Below are 23,002 nucleotides of genomic sequence, written 5' to 3' on the forward strand. Positions count from 1 at the left end.
TTTTGAATGCCACAGTTTGTCTTACTGTCCACACGTAAAACACGGGTCCTTTTCAGAAGGCCTAATTGTGATACAACTGGGATCACTTAGTTTCGTTCCTCCAATCCGATGAAGCCTACATCTTTCCCCGACACATCTTGATACCCAATTCATGAATGTTAACTCATCACTGAATCTGAATCTAGGGACATAGATGAGGCGTAGGATGCAAGTCATTGCATTCTAATTTGGCTTGGAAAATGATAAAGAGAGAGACATGTACAACGTACCCCTGCTTTGGGCTTCTGCAGAAGGACATCGTCCGAGGAGAATCCGGCAGACTCCAAAAACAACGGAAATGGCTTCTTTGAGAAAAGCATACACATTGTCAGCAACCTCAAGAGATCATGCAACTCCGCCATAATTTCGGAGCCTTTAAGTTGAACACAATCACTTCCCGCATATACACTTGCAACTCGTAAATTACCCTGCAAGTAATCTCATGCCGGTTAAAATCTCAAATCATACAACAACACAATCGATTTTGAAACTCAAGACTTCAAGATTCAGCTTCAAATTCAATGTTGAATTCGTCGAACTGAAGTGAAAAATCGTGCACCAATGCACCATTCCCAAATGAACGGAACGGAAATTGGATTCAGCAGACGCACCTGTTTGCGCATAAAGTAATTAATGCCAAATGCCAAGTCACCGATGGGCCATTTACCCAAAGTCTCCGAATAGGTAAACCTCAATGTTTCTGATAACATAATAACCGATTCTAACAGAGTCGCCGGAGGCTGAGCCGGCCTTCGCGCAAGCCTTCTCCTCCGTAACGGTCTCCTGGATTTCGATAAATCCCCGTTAGGAACCTCGTTTTCTTCAGCCTTCCTCGCCAGGCTCCTAGTCAATACATAGTAAAGCATCGCCGCCGCTCCGGCTGCGGTCACCATCGTCCCAGCCCCCATGAAATGAGTTCCGGATCACTGAGAAGAAACTACTAAGCCAGAATCCAGAAAAGTAAATTCTAATCATAAGCAGAATCACCCAACAACTATACAACAATCGATCAGTATCAAACAAAAAAAAAAAAAAGAGCTTGATTGTGAAGGAGATGCGAGCAGTGAACACAAATCTTGTGATGCGGAAAAGGAAACCGTGTGAACAAAATCAAAGGAAACGAAGAAAGATTTCAATTGAGGAAGAAATGAAGTAAGTACGTTCTAAAGGAGGTGGTGATTATTTATTTATGAGTATACCGGGAAACATCATATTCAGATGTCCGCGAAGGGACCGGGAATTATCATATTTTAGGATTTAACTCTATGCCCCAGAGGAAGAAATAATGGGATACTAATTTTTGTCTATCATTAAGAAAGAAACATAATTTAAAACATTTTCAGAATAAACGTGAATAACATACTAGGGATTAATTAAATAGTAATATTATTTTTGTTAAGAGAACTTTTTATTTGATAGATTAAATATTTAATCTAACAATGTGCATTTTGAAATTTAACCGACTAGTATTTACAGGCAATGCAAATTAATAATGAATTTCTACTTCAAATTTAATTTATTATTATGAAAATTAAAATATTTCAACAAAAGTAAATAAAATTCCAAAAATATTATACTTTAATCAAATGATCATATTTTTTGTAAAGAATTTATTGATTATAGTGAACTGTGTTCATTTGAATAATGGAGAAGCAATAACGTGTTTCATCAGGTTTAGTTAATTTATTAAATTATGAATATATTTTGTCTATGAAAAAATTGGAAAAATCCCAAAAAAAAAAATACCACTTAAATTTTAAAATTTCAAATCATTCTGCACCTAAAAAGTAAATGACAACACAATTTTATACAAATTTATGATTTTAAATTTGAAATTAAAGTGGTATTTTTTCAATTTTTCCTAAAATTTTTTTATGAATTTAATGAAGAATATTATTAAAATGAGCACTTTCGTTAGTTGTCTTTTGTGGGACAAATATAGAAAGCGGTGGGTCCATGTTGCAGTCAAGGCTCGCGGTGGAATATGATTGGTTGGTAGGTGGAACCAACTCAACGATGCCCAGTATAATTAACTAGATAATAGATCATTTTGGCCTAAACAAAAAAGGTATATGCAATATTTTATATATATATATATATATATGGATTATCTTGTAAAAGGTCAACTTTTTAATGCTGAAATCTCAAAACTATTTTTCTTTTTAATTTAATCCTAATATAAAATTTTAATCTATTTTATTTTTTATATTTATTTATTTTTAAAAGTAGTCATTGTAATAGTTGTATATATTAAACGTTCCATCAAATGATAATCCTAACTAATACACATGATTAGTAAGGATATTTTAAAAAAAAAATAATACATATTTTTTATAAATAACTATCTTAACAAATTTTTTTAATCCACTCAAATTAATTAACTAATTTTTATATTAAAGAGAAGAGGTAATATTATATTATTGCGAGAGAGGGGAAACATACTCCTCAGTTAGTTAAATCATATGGATCCTGTTCTACAAAATTATCAATAAGAATGAAAATAAGACATTAATATATGAAACTATATAATACTTTCTATTATTAGCAAATAATACAAGTCAATTAAAAATAGGAAAAAATATGTATCATGAAGAAAATCTGTCTGATTTCTTTTCCCTTTCGCCAAAACTACCATGTTTTAATTAAAAATAATTCAATCACGATTTCAATTTATTTACCCTTTCTTTGTTATTCAAGAAAATCATTGTTTTTACGCTATTCATTAATTTTTTATATCACGCCGACATACTTATTTCATTTCATATAAATTTATTGTCATACTTAAAATATTTTAACCATTTATATAGATGATACATACCCATAGATTTCATAAATATTTAAAAATAATCAACCCCTTCTTCGTAAATGTTTGCTTTGTTGAACTGTAATTTTTTTTTCCAATCCATTGATGAGTTTAATTTTTGAAATACTGATCATATTCGACATTTCAAAATTTTAAACATAATTAACCACTGGTTAAAGAAAGAGATTCTGAACAAAATTAAATTGAAAAGGATGTAGATTTTAAAAAATAAAATAAAATACAACAAGTTTCTCCACAAAATTGGCCACTGATTAGTGTATAGCAAATCCTGCCGTGTCTTCAACTGTGAAAAAGCAAAAACAGCTGTATTCTCTGTTTATCATTCATCGATTGCTAATTCACTGGCTTTGGCTGGCTTCTCAGTATACCATTGTCAACTAGAGGCTGCAGCTCATTTCTTACGAGTTTCTGCACCTTGCGATCTGATGATTCCACAAACGCAGAAATAACCTTACAGCTGCAAATCACAACCATAACAGCAAAACAAGATGTAATTAAGTCCTTCGCAGCCTGCCTAATTGGGTGAGATAATTTATCAAATAATAATATGAAGTTCCAACGAAGCCTACCTGTGACCACGTGCCCAAATCTCGCTCTTCCCTTTTAAGGCTTTGTCCCATAAGGTAGAAGCGAAACTGGGGCAATCCAAAACAAGTTTTCTAATGGTCCGACTGGAATGAAAATTCTCAAGGACATGTTCATCCTCTTCTGATTTTGGTGTTGCTGCAAGAGATGCGATTGCTTCATGAAGCGAACTTATCTTGTCATCCAAGACTGGGCGGAGTATGCCATCACAACCCCCAGTTGCAACCTGCATCATTCTCAGATCACAGAAAATAAGACTTTCAGGTGACAAAAAATCTATACAACTCACAAAATTGACGAATCACCGATACCATATTTACTACCTCGTAAATGACATCTTTGCCAAAATTTGATTGTATAAATTCTCCAGCATTCTCAATACATAGATCAATGAGACTCTGCATGGTAGTCATTTACCCAATCAAAATGTAAATCATGATTCGACATCAAAAAGAAGGGGACGATTTATTTAAGAAAATAAGAAAAGAGGGAAATATGACTATGAATAAGGATGAAAGAAAGGAAGGTAAAAATTATTAGAATGAAAGCTAAGGTACCCCACCCACCTCTGCAAGTCCACTCTTGATCAATAGTTCTTGCCTTCTAACAAGTGGATCCTTTTTCCCACTCTCAACTAGGTGAGAATCCTCCCCAGAAGTTTTATGTTTATCGGCTTCACCTTCCATGTCCGCCTCAGCGTCCTTGTCACTATGTTCTTCAACCTTAGAAGTTTTATCTTTATTGACTTCATCTGCTGTCACTTCCATGTCCTCCTCAGCCTCCTTGTCACAAGGTTCTTCAACCTTGGAAGTTTCATTCTGAGTGCCCACTTCTGAGCGATCCTGAATGAAATTCAACTGAAATGAGACTTCGCTTCTTTAGATCTCAGAAAACAAGAAATAGCATCATTACTGACCTTGACAAGAAGTGATGGTATATATGAATTCAAGGAAGCAAGGTCATCAGGACTGAAATAGCGGGAACAATTAGGATGAAGCAATTGGAGTAAAACACACCGCCCAGTCTGAAAAAAATCACAAATAAAACACAAAAGGAGTTAGGAGTTATAAAGCCAGAAAGCATTAAGAGCCAAATCATAAGAAGCAAACAAGTATATGATCCGTCCACGTTATTTTGGGGAGGGTTAGTCCCTATCACTTGATAAAAGATATATTATGTCTTTTATAAGCATTAAAGTTAAAGAGAAAAAGACCATAGAAGACACCTTATCCAAAACAAGCTCCTTTAAAAATCTTTGAAGCTCAGAAATGATAGCCTGTAACGAAAAAATTTTTAAACCTTAATATGAGATGGACATTCTTTAGATATACTCAATAAAGAGAAAAGCAGCACAAGAAGCAACCTTTGTTATCAGTTTGTGTCATCAACAACTGAAATTATGCAGACTAGCACCTGAAAGTATAACGATAACCCATGGTAATTTAATTTAAGCATATTCAAATTTAGTCAGGTCATAACTGGTCATTTCCCTTAAAAATTGACCATTTCAAAAACAATATTGACAACAAGTAATTTAATGATGCTATTATATGACAAGCTATGCCTTGGCTACAAAACATAAACCCTAAGTCACATTCCTTACCATGCATCCATATTTGTGATAAGCTATTTTGTCTATGTGGCCTTTCATTCCTTTGATAATCTTCTTCCTTTCCTAAAATGGAAAGTCAAAAGAACAATCACATGTAAGAATAAAGTCATCAAAAGGCACCGAGTTTAGTTGACTGTGCAGGACACTGCTAAACAAATACCTTGGCACTCCCATGCTTTACACAAAGAATCCCAAGTTTGGCCCCATCCCTTGTACCAATCATTCTAACCAGGAGCGGACTGGACAGTTGTTCTATTATATCTCTGACAGAGGACTTTTCACAAATTTACTTTAGATAACAGGAGAGATACGGCCACAGCCAAATTTCTTAGTCATGATACAAAACATGCAGAGTTAATAAGGGAAGGGTAGAGAAGAACCTGATCAGCGATGCTTAAATATTCCGTCAATAGTTTGTGTATTATTGAGTGGTCAACTATTCCTTTCTCTAAAATTGGTTGGATCACTGATGTCATATGTCGCAAAACTGAAACTTTCTGAAGTCCTAACTTGGAAATTACATCTACTAACCTGATATGAAGTTAAAAGTCATGAACTGATTGGAGCATTAGAGAAAGATAAAAACTATTATTGGAAAAAAGGAAAAGCAATTAATATTGACTAAGGATACAGAGCTTCTAAAGGCCAAATGTAATTGATCAATCCAATCAAACTCAATGAAATAGAGCACGTATGTGCGAGACATCAAGAAAAACACAAGAAATGTTTCATCTTTGTTATGTGCAGAGGATGGATTTGACGTTTTGCAGGCAATATAGTTTCCAAGAGAGCAACCAACCAACTATATATTCCATATCCCGGTAGTTATTTCTCCTCAATATGCTGGTACTTTTAAAAATAATTGATGATAAATGAGAAACTTAAGAGAGGTTATTAATGAAAATCTTCTATAACTGCTACAGGTTCTAAGCGCTGAACTTTTACCTGCCTTCCTTCAAGGAGACAAGGTCCTTAAATAACTGAAGCTCTGTAGAACATAATTCCAATAGAAGCTCTTGCTTTTGGGCCGCATTGGCTAATTCATAAGCATGCTCAACAACTGTGTAACATGGAAAAGCACAAGAATTATTGTACGGAGGTTGCATTTCGCAAGATGCTGTCAACATGCATTTTTGACAATTTATATCTTATGAATAAAATTTCAGCAGAAAGCTAAGTTGCATGAGGGGAAAAATCATTGGTTTTTATTTACTATTTGTTTCTCATTCTTTTAGACCCTTTCCCATCCTCAGAGTTGTTACAAATTTACAAGTCCATATATTGCCATACACAATAAAAATCAGATGGCAAAGTGCTCCATTGAATCATCACAGGCTCTGAAAAATATCTCTACCAAATACATCAGAAGCCAAAAAGACATATTGTACATACCAACTGATCCAACCATGTGACGAAGAAGAGAAGCAACATGCCCATGAAGAGAGGAGATAAAGCCTGCAAGCTGTTTCTTCGAAGCTGAAAGACAAGGGTGCCAGGTTAGAATAAAAAATGACATAAAACAAGATTATATGACAAGTTATGAAGCAAAATTTGAATATTAAATATATTAAAATTTTCAAGTTGATAATTACCATGGTCCAGCATCTTTTTTACTAAGTGAACCGCATATGCGTTGTATGAAAGAGTTATAAAATGCGGACAAAGCTCTTCAAATACTGCATCTCTTTCAGCTTGTGAACAATGCTTAACACATGTCTGTTGATGAGGAAAGAAACAGTTAAAACTACAAGTAGTTTTAGAATAACATAAAAATTGATATTAGGATGCCTTGGACTGAAAAAGAAAATATATACCTGAAGAACACGAGAAGACACATGAGACCCAGCAATCTCAGGAATTTTCCCCTTCATCTTTTGCAAAGCTTCTGTCACCAGCCTTCTCAGACAATACAAGTAAAGCAAAACGAGAGACAACAGAAGGTGGGGGGAAAATTTAACTTTCAGCATGCTTCGGCCTTCGAAGTAACCATCAGGTTATTAAAATTAGTTTAAAGGAACATACTTAGCCTTATCCTCTTTAGCAATATCACGGCGTCTCATTTTCTCCCACAGACGTGCTAGCTCCTGCTCAAATTAGTGTATTTCGTGATGAGTAGCATGTCTAGCAATGCTACTAAAATGAATATCGCGTGCATAAAACTCACTTGTTCAAGTGTGTAATGCCGCTTTCTTTTCTTCTTTCTAGCCTCTGCAAGTTCCTGCAATGACACAATTGATGCAACTAATCGAAGTAAGTGATCTCCAACTGGTTGGCCAACTAATTTCAAACACAATAAATCATCCGAAGTTGCCACCTAACCCTTAAAAAATACTTTTTACAAAATCCATACTAGCTGTTTTCCAGCCGATGAACAGACACCGAAAATTACCTTCTCTAATAATCAATTCCAAGACTTTGGTAGCATAAACAAATATACTCACTCACGCATAAGTCATGACTAACGTAGATAATCGCAAATAAAAATGCCTGCGGCATATTTTAGCATCACAAGTTCCTCCAGATTGTTATAAATTAACTATAAGTAAATGACGAAACCTTGGCGTGCAATCGACGTTCTCGAGCTGTAACCGGAGCTTTCTTCTCTTTACCATCTGTAACATTGTGTCCCTTTTTAATGAATTTCGTGGGCTTCCCAGAGGCCTTGTTCTTTGAAGGGAAGGAAGGTTTTGAGGCAGCAAGCTTGGGCACCTTCGAAGGAGATGGTTTGTCTGCTTCGGTGTTAGAACCTGGAATTCGCTTTCTCTTTTTGGTCTTGTCGACCTGTTGCTTCTTCGCCGCCATGGATGCCGATCGAAGCCCCAGCGCTTCTGTTCTTTTCGGCGTCCCACTGAGACTTCGCCACTGCGGTGAGGTTTATTAGGGGTTTTGGGATTAAGTTCAGGAACACTGCATTATTCTTTCTCTTTATTCAAGAAAAAACCAAAAACAAAACTAACTTCCATCTCATTTTAAAATTTTAATTTATCGAAACCAAAAAAAAAAAATTTAATTTAGTCTTGTTGAAATAATTTTTAGTAAAAATTGACCGCATTAGAACCCATCTGTGCAACACAGTAATAATTTTATTTTTTTTGCCGGAATTACAAGTTATGTATCATTGTGATCTTCTTCCTTTACCAAAGCAATTATTAAATATATAATTTAATTCCATTTTATTATTTAAAATTTATTTTTTTAAAAACTGTCCTTGTTATTACACATTTGAAAGAAATCTCTATCAATGAGTAATTTATAATATAAATAATTGATAATTAAAGGATTATTAAAAAAACAACACATTTTTTTATAAATATGGGTATTTGGGACACCTAAAATCATTTAAAAAATTGTTTTTACATGAGCCAATACAAAACTCATCTGATATATTTACTTCGTATATTATAAAAATATTTTGAAAATAACAATTCGGTTTTTACCCAAACACCCCCTAAAATGTTGCTAGAATTGATACATAAAATGTTTCTAGAGCATAGGATGATAAGTCTCACATCACCTAAAGTCCTAGCGCTCACAGGGTTTAAATATCCTTTGAGTATCTCCTACTCACGAACTAGCTTATGGGTTGGACTCAAGGGCCTAATATAGTATTAGAGCTTAGTTGCGGAGAGGGTGAAGAGCAGTGGAATGATAAGTCCCACATTGCCTGAAATCCTGACGCCCACAAGGTTTAGATATTCTTTAGGTACCTCTTACTCACGAGCTAGCTTTTGAGTTGGATTCAAGGGCTCAATGTGGTATCAGAGCCTTGGTTGTGGGGAAGGGTGAAGAGCGATGGGATGATAAATCCCACATCACCTAAAGTCATGATGCTTACAGATTTAAATATCCTTTGAGTATATCCTATTCATGAGCTCTTTTTTTTTTTTTGGGTACAAAGGAGGGCTTAAAGCCCAAAAATAAAACTAAGAGAGATGGGGATCAAGTCTCAAACAATTATTATAGCACAGGCTCCTTATATCAGTAAGAGGAGTCTCAAGAAGCATCGACTTGGTAAGTCCTCTTTGCCAGTTGGTCCACGATTGTGTTATGATTCTAGCCACATGTTCAAGCTCAAAATTCCCAATCATATAAAACCCGTGGGATTCGGCCCCATTAACGAAACAAAATATTGTCATTGATGTTCTAAAAAATCACCTGATTTTCAGTTTTGGCCCATTGAATTTTTTTTCCTATTGGGCTTGGTTTTATTCATGCCTGACCAAAATGATATACTAGTATTTCATTATAATTTTTAACTTTTCAAGCATTTTATTTTCCTATTCTGAATTGAATTGAGTTTTTGCACTATTATAGGAAATTAAAGAAATCAACTTCACATTTTTTTTATTTATGAGATCATTATATCATTGTGTTCTGTTGCATTATATATTGGTATAACTGGACAACTTTTCACATTAACTCAAATCCACTCACATTTACACATCAAAATAAATTGATCTATATAAAATGAACAACTAATGTACAAATCTCTTTTTTTTTAACCAAAAATAGTTATGATTTGACAAATGTTTGTCAATTGAGAAGAATTAAACGCATACCCATAATGGCAAAAATCTAAATCCTATCCTATATCATTACTATAACAAGATCATAAGTAATAGGTAACTTTTAATCATATTTATAAACCACTGATATTTGCTTTATGTAAAAACAGGAAAGAGTATAATATTTAGGAATTTCACATCGACTTTCAACTTTTATTAACAAAATTACAAAATCCGTCAGATAGTGATATGCTAAATGTCTATTCAGTAAGGAGACTTGTATGGTTGGTACAAGAAAAAATGGATAGAATTGAAGAGTACGTATGGACGCGTCAAAGATTAAATCTTTTTTTTTCTTTTTTTTTATAATTTTTTTGTCAAACCCAGCAAGATCCAGCTTGCAGCAGGAGATCCAGCTCAGCTTTAGCCCTTATCCATGAATTTCAGAAGGATTAGTACCATAATAAGAAACCAAGAAAGCTATATACGTGACTACGTGTGTGTAGAGAGAGAGGGGGGGATAATAGCTGTAAAAGAAAAAAAATATGATGTCTTCGAAATATCTTGAATGCTCATTCCTTTTAAAAATTAAGAAATAGATTTTTAATTTTTGCAAAAAATAAGAATGAGATGGGAACCAAGTCGTATGTACACAGTATAAACTTGGTCGCAAGAAGGGGGTAAAAAATGACCAGACCCTTAAGCAAAGGAGACTAATGATGGCCTGCAAAGGTTGGGTCCGACTGGTCGCAAACGGGGGCGCAAGGCGCGTTCTCCTACCGGGTCATGGGCTCGATTCCTGGCGAGGCACCCTGGGATTAGTCTGGCCGATACGCTGGGATACCCTGAGTTAGCGATAACATCCTACTCAAAAAAAAAGGAGACTAATGATGGCCAGCCAAAGGGGGAAAAAAAAAACGAGAGCTATTTCGGGACCATGTGGGGATATCGTCCTTATGCGAGGAAATAATGGGAAATTTTGGTCGTTTGCTTGGCACGTTGGAGCTAGCTAGCGTAATTAGGTGGGGTGTGGCATTTGAAACCAAAACGTAGTGCTGCCACATGAAAAGGCACTGATCATGGGCCATGCGTAATATTAAACAAGATACGAGTACCCCCTTTGTATTTTTCAATAGAGATTTTTTAACCACTGCTTCTCAGAAGTGATTAGGTTAAAATAGGTTAGTTGCGTCAAATATACCTTAAATTTGAATTGAATTTTTTAATTGCTCACATTCAATAACGATCATTAAGTTTTTTGTACTTTTACCCTCATTCCAATAAGAGACATTTTGGGTTTGAAAAAATTAACAATTTAGATTGTTTCCAAAGCATTTTATATTTTTTATCAAGAACCTAACAGATATTCTATATAATTTTTTGCCATGGGTTCTCATTTATGTGCACATCATTCAAAATTTGATTTGCAATTTTTTCAATGATTAATTTTTTAAAGAAATACCAATTATAAAATTACGTTCATTTTTGAATTCTGTGTCTTTTAAAATACAAAAGTTTATTTAAAACATAGTACAAATTTAAATTGAATCTAAACCATTCAAAATTAATCTGAATGATCTAAATTATGATAAGCATGAAATATGTTCTCATGTCCTTTATTAAAGGGTTCCAACTCACGGCTCTGCACTTCAAAAAAATCTTATGAGGGGTGTTTTAGTGTTATTTGAGGTGTAAAACATCAAGAAATAACCCCCATGAAGAAAGATTAAAAGGAACGTACCAGTAAAAGGATTAATATGGAACGTAGATTTAAGTGTCACGTAAAGAGATTGATTTTTGTGGAGATATGAAAAATCTAATCTTATTGGAAAAATGAATGGAAAGAAATGCTAGAACAAAAGGTCACATATAAAATATTTTATTCAATTCTTATTATAAGTTTTAAATAAATAATTAGTTAAAACTAATAAAAAAATAAATAAATAGACTATAAACAGAATTTTGTTTCCGAATATGCTTTTATAATGATAAGAAAAAATGAAAAAGAATGTACATGAAAATATGATAAAAGATAATAATTAATAGTAACAATAAAAAATGTATCAAATACTATGACAAATTCAAATTAAAAACTCATAAAATAGACCACACTACTTATTATATTTAAAGTTTATAAATAGAATTAAAAGAATAATTAGGAAGAACAATATATGTGTGTACAAAGAAAAAGGGCTGAAGAGAGGGATGGGGGTGGCGGGGAGAGACTGGGGGAGGTTGGGATGTTTGTGGTGGGAGAAATAAATGATTTTGTTGTGTGGCGCATCATTTTCATTCAATGAATGTAACAGTAGGGTGTGTTTGTGTGGAGTGTTGCGCATTAATGAGTACAGGCCAAAGTGTTCAGACTTCCCATTCTTCTTTAGTGTATAATCAAGCACGTCCTTCTGATCTGCCAAGAGCTGTGCATTTATTGTCGAATTTCAATGCCCTCATTCAAGTTTAGCTACCTTCAGGAACACCCCTCCACATTAACGGCCCTCTCATCGGCAGCTCCCACCCATAATTACTTTATATTTCTATTTTTTCTCTGGTGATCTGGTCCATGTTTTTCCCCCAACCTGCTCGTTTGCGCACCAAACAACGTACTCCATCTTAAGTAATTTTAGTACTGATTCTTAATATAAAAATTTATTTGATTTTTATTTGATTTTAAATATATAAGATTTTAATTTATTTTATCTTTTATATTTTTTTTAAAAAAAATAGTACTATAATGATGGTAGTTACCTTTGATTGGTGCATGGATTTTAGGAAAAACAACAGTTATTTATTATAAATAACTAACTTAATTAGTTTTTTTAATTTACTCAAATTAGTCAACCAATTTTTATACTACCTTTGGTCATAATTATAAGAGCTAATTGACTAATTTCAGGAGGTTAAGGAAAGAAGTTAAGTTAGTTATTTGTAATAAATAAGTGTTATCTTTTCTAAAATATCATTGCTAATCAAGTGTATTAGTTAGAACTACTATTGTTAAAAGGACTACATTAGAAAAAATGCATAAATATAAGAGACAAAGTAGATTGGGATTTTATATTTAGGACCAAAATAAAAGTCAAATAAAATCTTATATTAAAGACCAGATATAGTATTAAAAACTGGAAATAGTATTATGCAAGTGTCTCCTTAATTTTTGATTTGATTTAAGTGAGAAGCTGCGAGTTCAGCATAACGGTGCATAAGTTTCTTTTGTTGGATGGGAAAAAAAAAACATCTATAACATATAAATAAATGATACTACCTCCGGTCCTTAATATAATATCTTATTTGACTTTTGTTTTGGTTGTAAATATAATATCTCAATCCACTTCGTCTTTCATACTTATACTTTTTTTTTCAAGCTAATCTTTCTAACAATAATAGTTTTAGCCAATACACTTGATTAGTAAGGATATTTTAGGAAAAATAACACCTATTTATTACAAATAACAAATTTAACTTCTTTCTTTAATCTCATCAAATTATTCAACTAGCTCTTATAAATAAAACCGAAAGTAGTAGAATATTAAACATTGTGATCCTTAAGAATATTCGTACCTATAAATATTTTAAGAAATGTGTGTTTATTTGGGGAAAAAATAATCAAAATAGAAGCAGCATGTAAATAAAAGACTCATAATGAGCAATTGACCCTGGTCAGAGAGGTTTTTTTTTTTTTTTAATTCACGTACTTATTACATTTTATGGAAAGTTCGAACTTGCAGCTTAATGCATAATTTAAAGGAGTCGCTTAGTATCTATGATAAATTATAAAATTTATCATGAATTTAGTTATTTATAAATTACAAACTGTTTTTCTATGTTCAGTTTTGCTTAATTTATAACACAAACTCAATCCATCTACATCTACTATATATTACTCCTCCGGTCCTTAATATAAGACCTATTTAACTAATTTGATTGTATTAAGGAAGTTAGGTAAATTAGTTAATTATAAGAAATGTGACACGTTTTTCCTAAAACACCATAATCATCTCTCTTAATACTCCTTCTCCCTCTTCTACTTGATTATAGTTGGGGAGTATCCATAGGGATAATTTAGAGAAAAGTGATAAATATGAGAAATGAGTCTTATATTTAGGATCAAAACTAACTCAACAATTGAGTCATATATTGAAAACAAGAAGAGTATCACATATGAGAAGCCATTTCGTTGATCCGACTTATTTACTGGTCAAAAAAAGATCCGACTTATTTAATGTGTAGAGATCAGGCAGCTATTAGCTGATGACCTGGATCATGGGTAAGGGAGTCAGACCAAAAACAAATTTTATAACAAGTGTTCTAAAGCATGAAAATTAAATAATACTTCTCCAATTCTAAATATAAGATTTTTATATAAATAAATTTTATAATAAGCGTTCCAAAGCATGAAAATTAAATAATAATTATTATTGTTATTATTTGATTAGTCTGGCAAGAAAACGTAAGTGAAAATTATCCAATGATAAGAGTGTATGTGTTGAGCATTGATTTGATGGTTTTATTTTATTTTATTTTTGGCCAACGATATGTTTGTTTTATTTGGAAGGCTGCGTCATTTTTTTTTTTAGTTCGGATTTCAATTTTTGAGAAAATTCTTAAATTTATACCATGCAATAAAATTTTAAGATATTTTTCTTCAAACTTTTCAACAGGTAATTCCACGTGGAGGCCTATAACTCCCATAATATCAAGCATATAAATTATTTTAAATGTGAGATTATGAGTCGGATTTTTTTATATAGGAAATATAATAAGTACGTAAAATTATGACAAAAAATATTGATTTTTAGAAAAACACTTCAAAAAAGAGCTTGCATCAAATCTAATCTTGCATTCTTGTCTGAAATAGACGGTAAAATAGCAGCACAGTGCTAAATTAATTTAATCTAATTAATCTAATAAAAATGTTTTTGACTTAACAGTTCACGTGTTCCTCCTAACAAAATCTGATGGTGAGACAGAGTGTGGATAAAAATCTGAAATTTAAACACTTCTAATATGCATTTGTGTGTGTATATGGCATGACCTGGCTGTCCCTGCTTTATATAATATGTAGTACTCCATTGTTTTTTAACACAAAACTCATTTAACTAATTTGATTAGATTAAGAAAATTAAGTAAGTTAATTAATTATAAATAAAAAATGTGACATATTTTTCCCAAAACACCATAATCACTTTTCTTAATATCTCCTTCTCTTTCTTACTTAATTATGATTAAGGTTCTGTTAATAGGAATAATTTTTAAAAAATTAATAAATACAAAAAATAGATCATATATTTAAGACTATGATCAATTCAACAATTAGATGTCATATTAAAAATTAATAGAGTATTAGCTTTTAATTTTCTTTGTTATTCATAGCATAAATTACTATTAAAAAAACTTTCAATTTATTCATCCCCGGTGTTACAGTAATTTATGCTATGAATAACAAAGAAAATTAAAACCAACTCAAGAATTAGATTCTATATTAAGAACCAGAGGAGTAGTAAATTTTCTCTGCAAGTTTTTACAAGCTGTTTTATTAGTTAATACAGCATTGTTTTTTTTTTAATGAGAATACACTATTGTTTCAATGAATAGAAAGTTTAGGTGAGTTCAGACAAACAAAATTATGTCATTTTTTTATTAGCGTTTAAAAAAAAACTTATAATAATGCAACTCCTTTAAGTTCTCCTTTGTTTAATTAAAAAGAAAATGATTCATTTTTCATAGCAAATAATTAATACTACATTCGGTCTTTAATACAAGAGCTCATTTAGTTTTTATTTTGATCTTAAATATAAGACCCCATCTACTTTATCTCTTATATTTGTCCATTTTGTCAAGGTAGCCCTTACAATAATGGTAGTTTTAGCCAATACATTTAATTAATAATAATATTTTAGGAAAAACGAATATTTAATTATTACAAAATAAGTAACTCAACAAACTTATTTAATCTACTTAAATTAGTCAACTAACTCTTATACTAAGAACCGGAAGCAGTAGTATCTATTGAGTGTTGCCAGCCAAAAACATAATACTACCCTTTGTACTCAATAAACCTCAATCCATCTTGTCTCTAATATTTATCCATTTTTTTTCAAAGTAGTTCTTATAATAATGATAGTTTTAATTAATACACTTGATTAGTAATGATATTTTAAGAAAAATAAAACCTATTTATTATAAATAACTAACTTAACTAATTTTTTTAATTTACTCAAATTAGTCAATTAGTTCTTATATTAACTCCTATCCATAATATAAGAGCTAGTTTAACTTTTAATTTGGTCATGATTATAGGACCTCAACCCCAATCTACTTTGTTTTTCATATTTATCTATTTTTTCTAATGTGGTCATTGTAATAGTTACATATATTAAATATTTTATCAAACGATAGTTTAAGGTAATACACATAATTAGTAAAGGTATGTTAAGAAAGCCAAAACTTATTTATTACAAGTAATTAACTTATAATGATTTTTTAATCTATTTAAATTAATTAACTAGTTAGTATATGAGTACTGGAGGTATTATTTGAGTATTGACTATATTGTATTGCTACGCCACGGTGCCTGTCTCTTCTAATCCCTTTGTTTTATTCTTATTTAATAAATTGCCTTTTTTTTATCAAAAAAAGGAAAAAATTAAAAAAAAAAGGAAGCCTGTTCATAAGTCCACTCAGTGGAAATAATAAATTTAATTAATTCATTGACCTGATTATATACTGGCTTTTCAATTATAAACCATACTACTATTACGATCTCCCGTTAAGAACAAATATTAAACATGAATTAAATCTACGACATAAGAGAACCAAACTAAATTATGGTTCAAATAAATTTTTTGTGACCAACATGGGTAAAATAAATTAAACTCAAAACTTTAGACTCATAAACTAATATTAGAAAATATTTTTAACATGTGTGTGTATATATAATAGTCCTCCAATTCTTAGCGTAGAAACTACTTATGTAGTCTGGGTAAATTAATGAAACTAAATAAATTAAATAAGTGTAACCCAATCTCACACAATTCTGGCCAAAAAACACAATCTCATGCAAATATCTTAATATTATATTATATATCGGTTTGGATGCGATCGCTTCTTGGCAATCATGAGTTAGTAATTAAGTTTGTCGTTTGTGCTTTCTTTTCACTGCGTATTCGTCTATTAAAAAAATAATTATATATTGATATATAAGGGAAACAAATTAATTTTGACAAAATAATAAATATAAGAAATAAAATAAATTGATATCTTACCTTGAAAAATGACTTTTTTGCACATGTTTAGTGTTAAAATATTGTGTGGGTATTTAGTAGGAAATTTTGCATGCATTTTAGTTTTTTTGGGGAAAAAATTAGGTAAAAAACTTATAAAAAATTCAGGTAATTAAATATCCATATAAAATTGCACACTCAACGTTGATTTGTTGTGTTCATTTCATTTTCATGCAAGAGCAGCCTTTCATTGCTAGTGTCAATTATGTATTTCTGACAGCGATCAGTTTGGTTCTTATATTTGTAGTGACTTCCTTTTTATGAGATGACAATGTTTCTAGCGAAACACTAATATAGCGTATTTGTTCCTCACTTTTGCAGGTGATGGCGATGGTGTTGTTATATGGAATCTGAAAAAGTTTATATGGATTTCCGCATATCAAAAAACAATCTGCCATAAATTTTATACTCCTTCGATCCTTAATATAAGACTCATTTAACTAATTTGATTAGATTAAAGAAGTTAGGTAAGTTAGTTAATTATAAAGAAAGTGACACATTTTTCCTAAAACACCATAATCATCTTTTTTAATACCACATCTCTCTCTTCTACTTGATTATAGTTGAGGGAATAACCATAGGTGTAATTTAGAGAAAATTAATAAATATGAGAAATGGGTCTTATATTTAAGACTAAAACCAACTCAAGAATTAAGTCTTATATTAAGGATCGGATGAGTATTTAACATTCATATTTTATTAAAGAACATTGACATTAATATAATATGTATTTTTTGTCTTTATTTATAGGACAAATAAAAAATATATTACATCCGATCAGAAGCTAGTATTATATTTTAAGTCTCTAATATTAATCATTTCACTAAATCTATTGTAATATATAATATTACCCATAATTTTTTTAAAAGTATATAAGAGTAAAATTGAAAAGTTATTAAATTTTAAAATATAATTAATGAAATTTAAAGTGTTTTTTAACTAAGGCGAAACAATGCAAGTGTATAACTTATTTCGTTATTTTATTGTAATTGTAAAATTTTAACTTATTAGAATGTCAGTTATTAAACTATTAATAATAATATTGATTTTTTTGACCTGGATGATGATAATAATATTAATGGATGAATACCGATTTGTATTGTTTTTTTATATTTATATTGAGTGATTTATTTTGGAATTTGTATGAGTTGGAGGAGTACATATCATCATTTATTTTAAAAAATGGAAAAGTCCAGCTCAAAGGGGAAAATGGGGAAGTAAAGGGTGACGTGTCGCAGAGAAGTTGGACTTTTTATTGCGATTGGTTGATTATTTTGAAATGTGTTGTGTTCCGTCATGCCAGGCTAGCATCTTGGCATGATTGACGTGGGCCCCACTCTACCCCCTTCTCTTCTGTCAATCCACATGCCGTCGCTCGATGCCCCATGCACTCCTTCACTTATTATTATTATTCTCTTTTATCACTCCTCTCGCCCACCGGTGCACCCTTCTCCTTCGTACCTCCCCCTCACGCCCACTCTTACGTGTCACATTGCCAGGCTTTTATTTGCTGTCGCTCGCCGTCACCTTATCATTTGCCCTCTCCATTAAGTCCTATGTTTTTTCCACACTAATCACTGTCTTACAAATGTAAACCAGCTATTACACCATTCCACTGTTCCCCCTTCTCACTCTCCCACGTATACAGTTACCTATAAAGACCCAAACACAATTCCTATTTTTATTTTTTTAAATATTTTGACAATTTTTAAATTTTTTATTTATTATAAATTGCAGAAATTGTCTTGGAATCTTAATGTACTACTACCTCTGATCCTAATTATAAGAACTAGTTGACTAATTTAAAAAAATTAAAAAAATAAGTTAAGTTAATTATTTGTAATAAATAAGTGTTGTCTTTTATAAAATATCCTTACTAATCAAGTTTATTAGCTAGAATTGTCATTATTAGAGAGACTATCTTAGGAAAGAATGCATAAATATGAGAGAAAAAATGAATTGAAATTTTATAATTAGGACCAAAATAAAAATCAAAGAAGGTCTTATATCAAGGACCGGAGGTAGTATTTTTTAATTTTACCCTTCAAATACATGTTTCTTCACTAATTTATCTTCTTCTTTTTTTTGTCACATTCTCAACTCACTATTTTCATAAATAAATCTATATTTAAGAAATTATACTTTTTACATTTTTTTGTTTTTAATTAATTTTGACCGTCTCTTTAATTTACACAATCAGGTCATTTATATCTCATAGATAAAATTGGAGGGAGTACTTTTTCTATTGCCAATAATTAAATTCTATGAATTTTATGAATCTCAATTTAATAAAGAAATTAAATGTTTTTGTAGATTATTTTGAAGTTGCCCAAGTTTTTAAAAAAAATATATTATTCTTAGTTTATAATAATGATTTTTTCCGGCATGATATTTGGTATTGATACTAAATTATTGAACATGCAAATTTTGGTATTTATTTATAATTAAATTTTATTATGTTTTGAAGCAGGGAATGGGCAAATTTTTTACTGTGTTGTCTTTTAACTTTTAGCTTATTATCATATGTTCAGACAAAAAAAATTATTATTATTATTGGTAAAGAAGCACGAACACGCTCTTTCTCTGTGTTCCAATGCAGCCAGGAGGGCCGTTTCAAACGATTTTGTCGGCTAGAGACGTTATTCATCATATTGATGAACAGAGTAAATTGCAATTAGTGTCAATTAATTATTAATTAATGTGTTTTATTTTTATTTTCCCCCACCACATTATTCTCTTCCCCACTTGTCCTGCTCGATTTGCCTGGGTGGCTTTTTCTTCTTGTATTTTTTTAATGCATCGAAAGCTGTCATTTTTTTGTTGTTGTAGTACCTTTCTCGTTTTCTATTACAATTTCTTCTCTTAACAAAAACCACTGCTTATGTAGAGAAAAATGATTAGAGGCCACTGCTGTTCGATCTGTTGCTGTCATTTATATAATTAATGCTTATGATACTCTCAAACCTTGCATAAAGCTGCCCCGGTTCTGTAGGTGCTTCTTCTTCTTCCCCTCTCTCTCTTCCCCTTTTTCCTCTCCTTCTTCTCTGCACTTTAGTTATTTCTTTGTGCTTGGGCATTAGCGCCGGTCTTTGTCTCCTTCAGCTTTGACCCAAGAAGATGCTAGTAAGTACGTTTCTTTTGTTCGTTTTCCTATGGGTTTTATTTTGCCATGCTTTCATCTTCTTGTCGCTCGAGCCTAATCTGGATATCCCTTAACGGGATAGCTTTGGGTCGATGAACTGCGATGGTTGCTTTTGAACTTTTTTTCCAATCTTTGTTTCGATTTTAGAAAGTCTTGAGTCAAAAATATGTTTCTTTGGGTTCTCTCGTATCGGATTTGCTCTTGTTGCTTACCCTCTGTGGTAGGCTCTGATCAAATTCTGTATGATCTGATAAACCCCGACATGTTTTATTACTCCTCTGGCCACACATTTTGTTTGAAGCTCTATATGCTTCAGTGTTATCCTGACTTGGTATAATCTGTTGTGAGTTTTCAACTGCTTTCAATCCATTAGTTGTGTTTCTGTTGGATGATTGACTTACTCAGATTTGTTATCAAAGCCAATGCACATTCTTATCAGATATGCATGGAAACTATATGATGTATTTCCCCAGAGAAGAATATCATCTGTCTCTAAATTTTATTGTTGACTCTCTTTCAGGTGGCATTGCTCTTGCTGCTATTGGCATTGAGCAATGTCGTAAATATCAACGGTGACGGAAGTGGTGGACAATGTGATTTTAATCCAGAACTAGATCCAAGACCACACAGTGTGTCCATTCGGGAGTTTGGTGCAGTTGGAGATGGCAAAACATTGAACACTATTGCTTTCCAGAATGCCATATTCTATCTTAAGTCATTCGCTGACAAGGGTGGCGCTCAGCTATATGTGCCCCCAGGGAAATGGCTCACAGGAAGCTTCAATCTCACCAGCCATCTCACCCTCTTCTTGGAAAAAGGCGCTGTTATCATTGGATCTCAGGTATTTTCGCCCAAACTCAATTTGATTCTATAAAGATTTTAACTTTGTTTCAACTTAGCCATTTCAGGATTACTAAGATGATGATACTGACACAATTCTCTGAGGATAAAAGTTTTCTAGGATGAAACAAAAACATATTCTTAGATACATATAGAAGGATTATTTGAGTATTGAATTGATGATGACACCATACGTCGCAGATATTGAATGCTAGTTAGTGTCGTTTTTGTTGCTCTCTTGAGGGTAATTCCTGAACTTTGAGTTTTCTACTTGTTGGTTTTTCTTTATTTAGGATCCATCTTATTGGGATGTGGTTGAACCCTTACCTTCGTATGGTCGAGGGACAGAAGTTCCAGGAGGAAGATATCAGAGCTTGATAAATGGATACAAGTTAGAAGATGTGGTCATAACAGGTTTATTTTTGCTAACCAGCCTTTGCCTCTCTCAGCAGAACCTCTTTAGAACTTCTCCAAATGGCATTTGCTTCCGTCATTACGATTTTAAAATCTTTATGTGATTTACCAGGCAATAATGGAACTATTGATGGCATGGGAACGGCTTGGTGGGACAAATTTAACTCTCATTCCTTAAACTATAGTCGTCCTCATCTGGTTGAAATTGTAGCCTCTGAATACGTGGTTGTTTCAAATCTTACAATCTTAAATGCTCCTGCATATAGCATTCACCCAGTTTATTGTAGGTATGTTTGTGTTATCTTAACTTTGAACGATCTTATACTTGTTTTAGATGAAATTGTACTGACTCGGTTAGACTTGTGATATGATGCAGCAATGTGATTATTCAAAATATTTCAATCTCTGCTCCTCCAGATTCACCTTATACTGTTGGTATAGTTCCAGGTTTGTTGTCCTCGACCAAACTTTTTGTTGTTCATATGCTGAGAATGACTTTTATTAGACACATTATTTTAACTTCGATTGAGTTAAAATTGGTGCTTGGCATGATGTCATAACCTATATGATCCAATAGTCATAGGTTCGCTCTATTATTCGCAAGGGTTCACTGAAAAGCTTAAATTTTTTACCTCAGCCGTTTCATAGCTGATGTCTATGCAATTCATGTTTCCAGATTCTTCTGATAATGTTTGTATAGAAGATTGTATCATCATCATGGGTTTCGACGCAATTGCTCTCAAAAGTGGGTGGGATGAGTATGGAATTGCCTATGGGAGGCCCACCAAGAATGTGCATATCAGAAGGGTTTATCTTGAAGCATCTTCTGGCTCTACCCTTGCATTTGGAAGTGAGATGTCTGGAGGCATCTCGAATGTTCTGGTGGAGCATGTTCATCTTCACAACTCACACAGTGGGATTGAGTTCAGAACCACTAAAGGCAGAGGTGGCTATATCAGAGAAATCTTGATATCAGATGTAGAAATGGAGAATATCTACAAGGCATTTTCAGCCACAGGACATTGTGGGTCTCATCCAGATGATAAATTTGATCCTGATGCTCTTCCCCAATTGGATCACATCACCCTACAGGATGTGACTGGCTCAAACATCACCATAGCTGGGAACTTCACTGGGATTCCAGAATCTCCTTTCACTAACATATGCCTCTCCAACATATCCTTATCTATAAATCCTGTCTCTCCCTTTTCCTGGGAATGCTCAAATGTGTCTGGTTATTCTGTCTCAGTTCTCCCACGACCTTGCCCCAACCTTGCTAGCTCCTGGAATTCTTCTTCATCCTGCTTCACCCTCATCAGCAGCATCATTGGAAAAAGTAAAACCTCTATCCTGTGATCCGACAGAACATAGTTGCAGTTACTTGAGTGTTTGTCATTGAATTGGCCAATTAAATTTTCACACGTGGACAGTTTCTTTTTGAAAGGATTGATGATAAAACAAATGTCCACGAATGATTTTTCATTGGAAGATCCGATAGCGAACACCTTAAGGACTGTTTGCCAGTTCCTTCCTCAAGTAGAAATTCATATTCTTGAGTGCCATGCCTTCACATTGATTGGAAAAGAATGAATTGCCCTGTGTTGTCTCAGATTAGGTCACTTATGTTCCAATAAGAGAAGGGTTGTCTGGGTTGTTCATTTTTTTCCTTCATCATCATCCCCATCATCATCATCACATTATTTGTTGTACAGCTTCATATCTTCATTCATGCTGTAATGAAATTTTGTTAGTGCCGCA

General features: G+C 32.5%; 3 protein-coding genes across 3 annotated transcripts; 1 reads left to right on the forward strand and 2 right to left on the reverse strand.

Moving 5' to 3' along the window:
- Positions 1–269: 269 nt before the first annotated feature.
- Positions 270–1,259, reverse strand: LOC114715925 (uncharacterized; the record flags this gene model as incomplete). The annotated part of the gene is made up of 2 exons (XM_028900837.1): positions 651–1,259; positions 270–467 (listed from the first exon to the last, which is right to left on the reverse strand). Coding segments are annotated over exons 1-2 (495 nt in total), but the record flags the coding sequence as incomplete, so codon positions are not given.
- Positions 1,260–2,992: 1,733 nt separating this feature from the next.
- LOC114715924 (pumilio homolog 24-like) lies at positions 2,993–7,902 on the reverse strand. The gene is given in 18 exon segments (XM_028900836.1): positions 2,993–3,320; positions 3,433–3,674; positions 3,772–3,846; positions 4,015–4,290; positions 4,365–4,472; positions 4,674–4,724; positions 4,812–4,828; positions 4,831–4,861; positions 5,052–5,123; positions 5,221–5,334; positions 5,441–5,591; positions 6,006–6,120; positions 6,453–6,536; positions 6,653–6,776; positions 6,875–6,956; positions 7,083–7,144; positions 7,225–7,278; positions 7,617–7,902. Coding segments are annotated over 18 exon segments (2,028 nt in total). The 5' UTR covers positions 7,863–7,902; the 3' UTR covers positions 2,993–3,196.
- Positions 7,903–19,722: 11,820 nt separating this feature from the next.
- LOC114715928 (probable polygalacturonase) lies at positions 19,723–22,722 on the forward strand. Its single transcript, XM_028900842.1, has 6 exons — positions 19,723–19,971; positions 20,511–20,831; positions 21,124–21,244; positions 21,357–21,531; positions 21,621–21,691; positions 21,921–22,722. Exons 1-6 carry the CDS (start codon positions 19,966–19,968, stop codon positions 22,598–22,600), a joined length of 1,374 nt encoding a protein of 457 aa, XP_028756675.1. The 5' UTR covers positions 19,723–19,965; the 3' UTR covers positions 22,601–22,722.
- Positions 22,723–23,002: the final 280 nt, after the last annotated feature.

Source organism: Neltuma alba, unplaced genomic scaffold (assembly GCF_004799145.2).
Source record: "Neltuma alba isolate B1F8T4 unplaced genomic scaffold, ASM479914v2 tig00011619_pilon, whole genome shotgun sequence".
NCBI lineage: Eukaryota > Viridiplantae > Streptophyta > Magnoliopsida > Fabales > Fabaceae > Neltuma > Neltuma alba.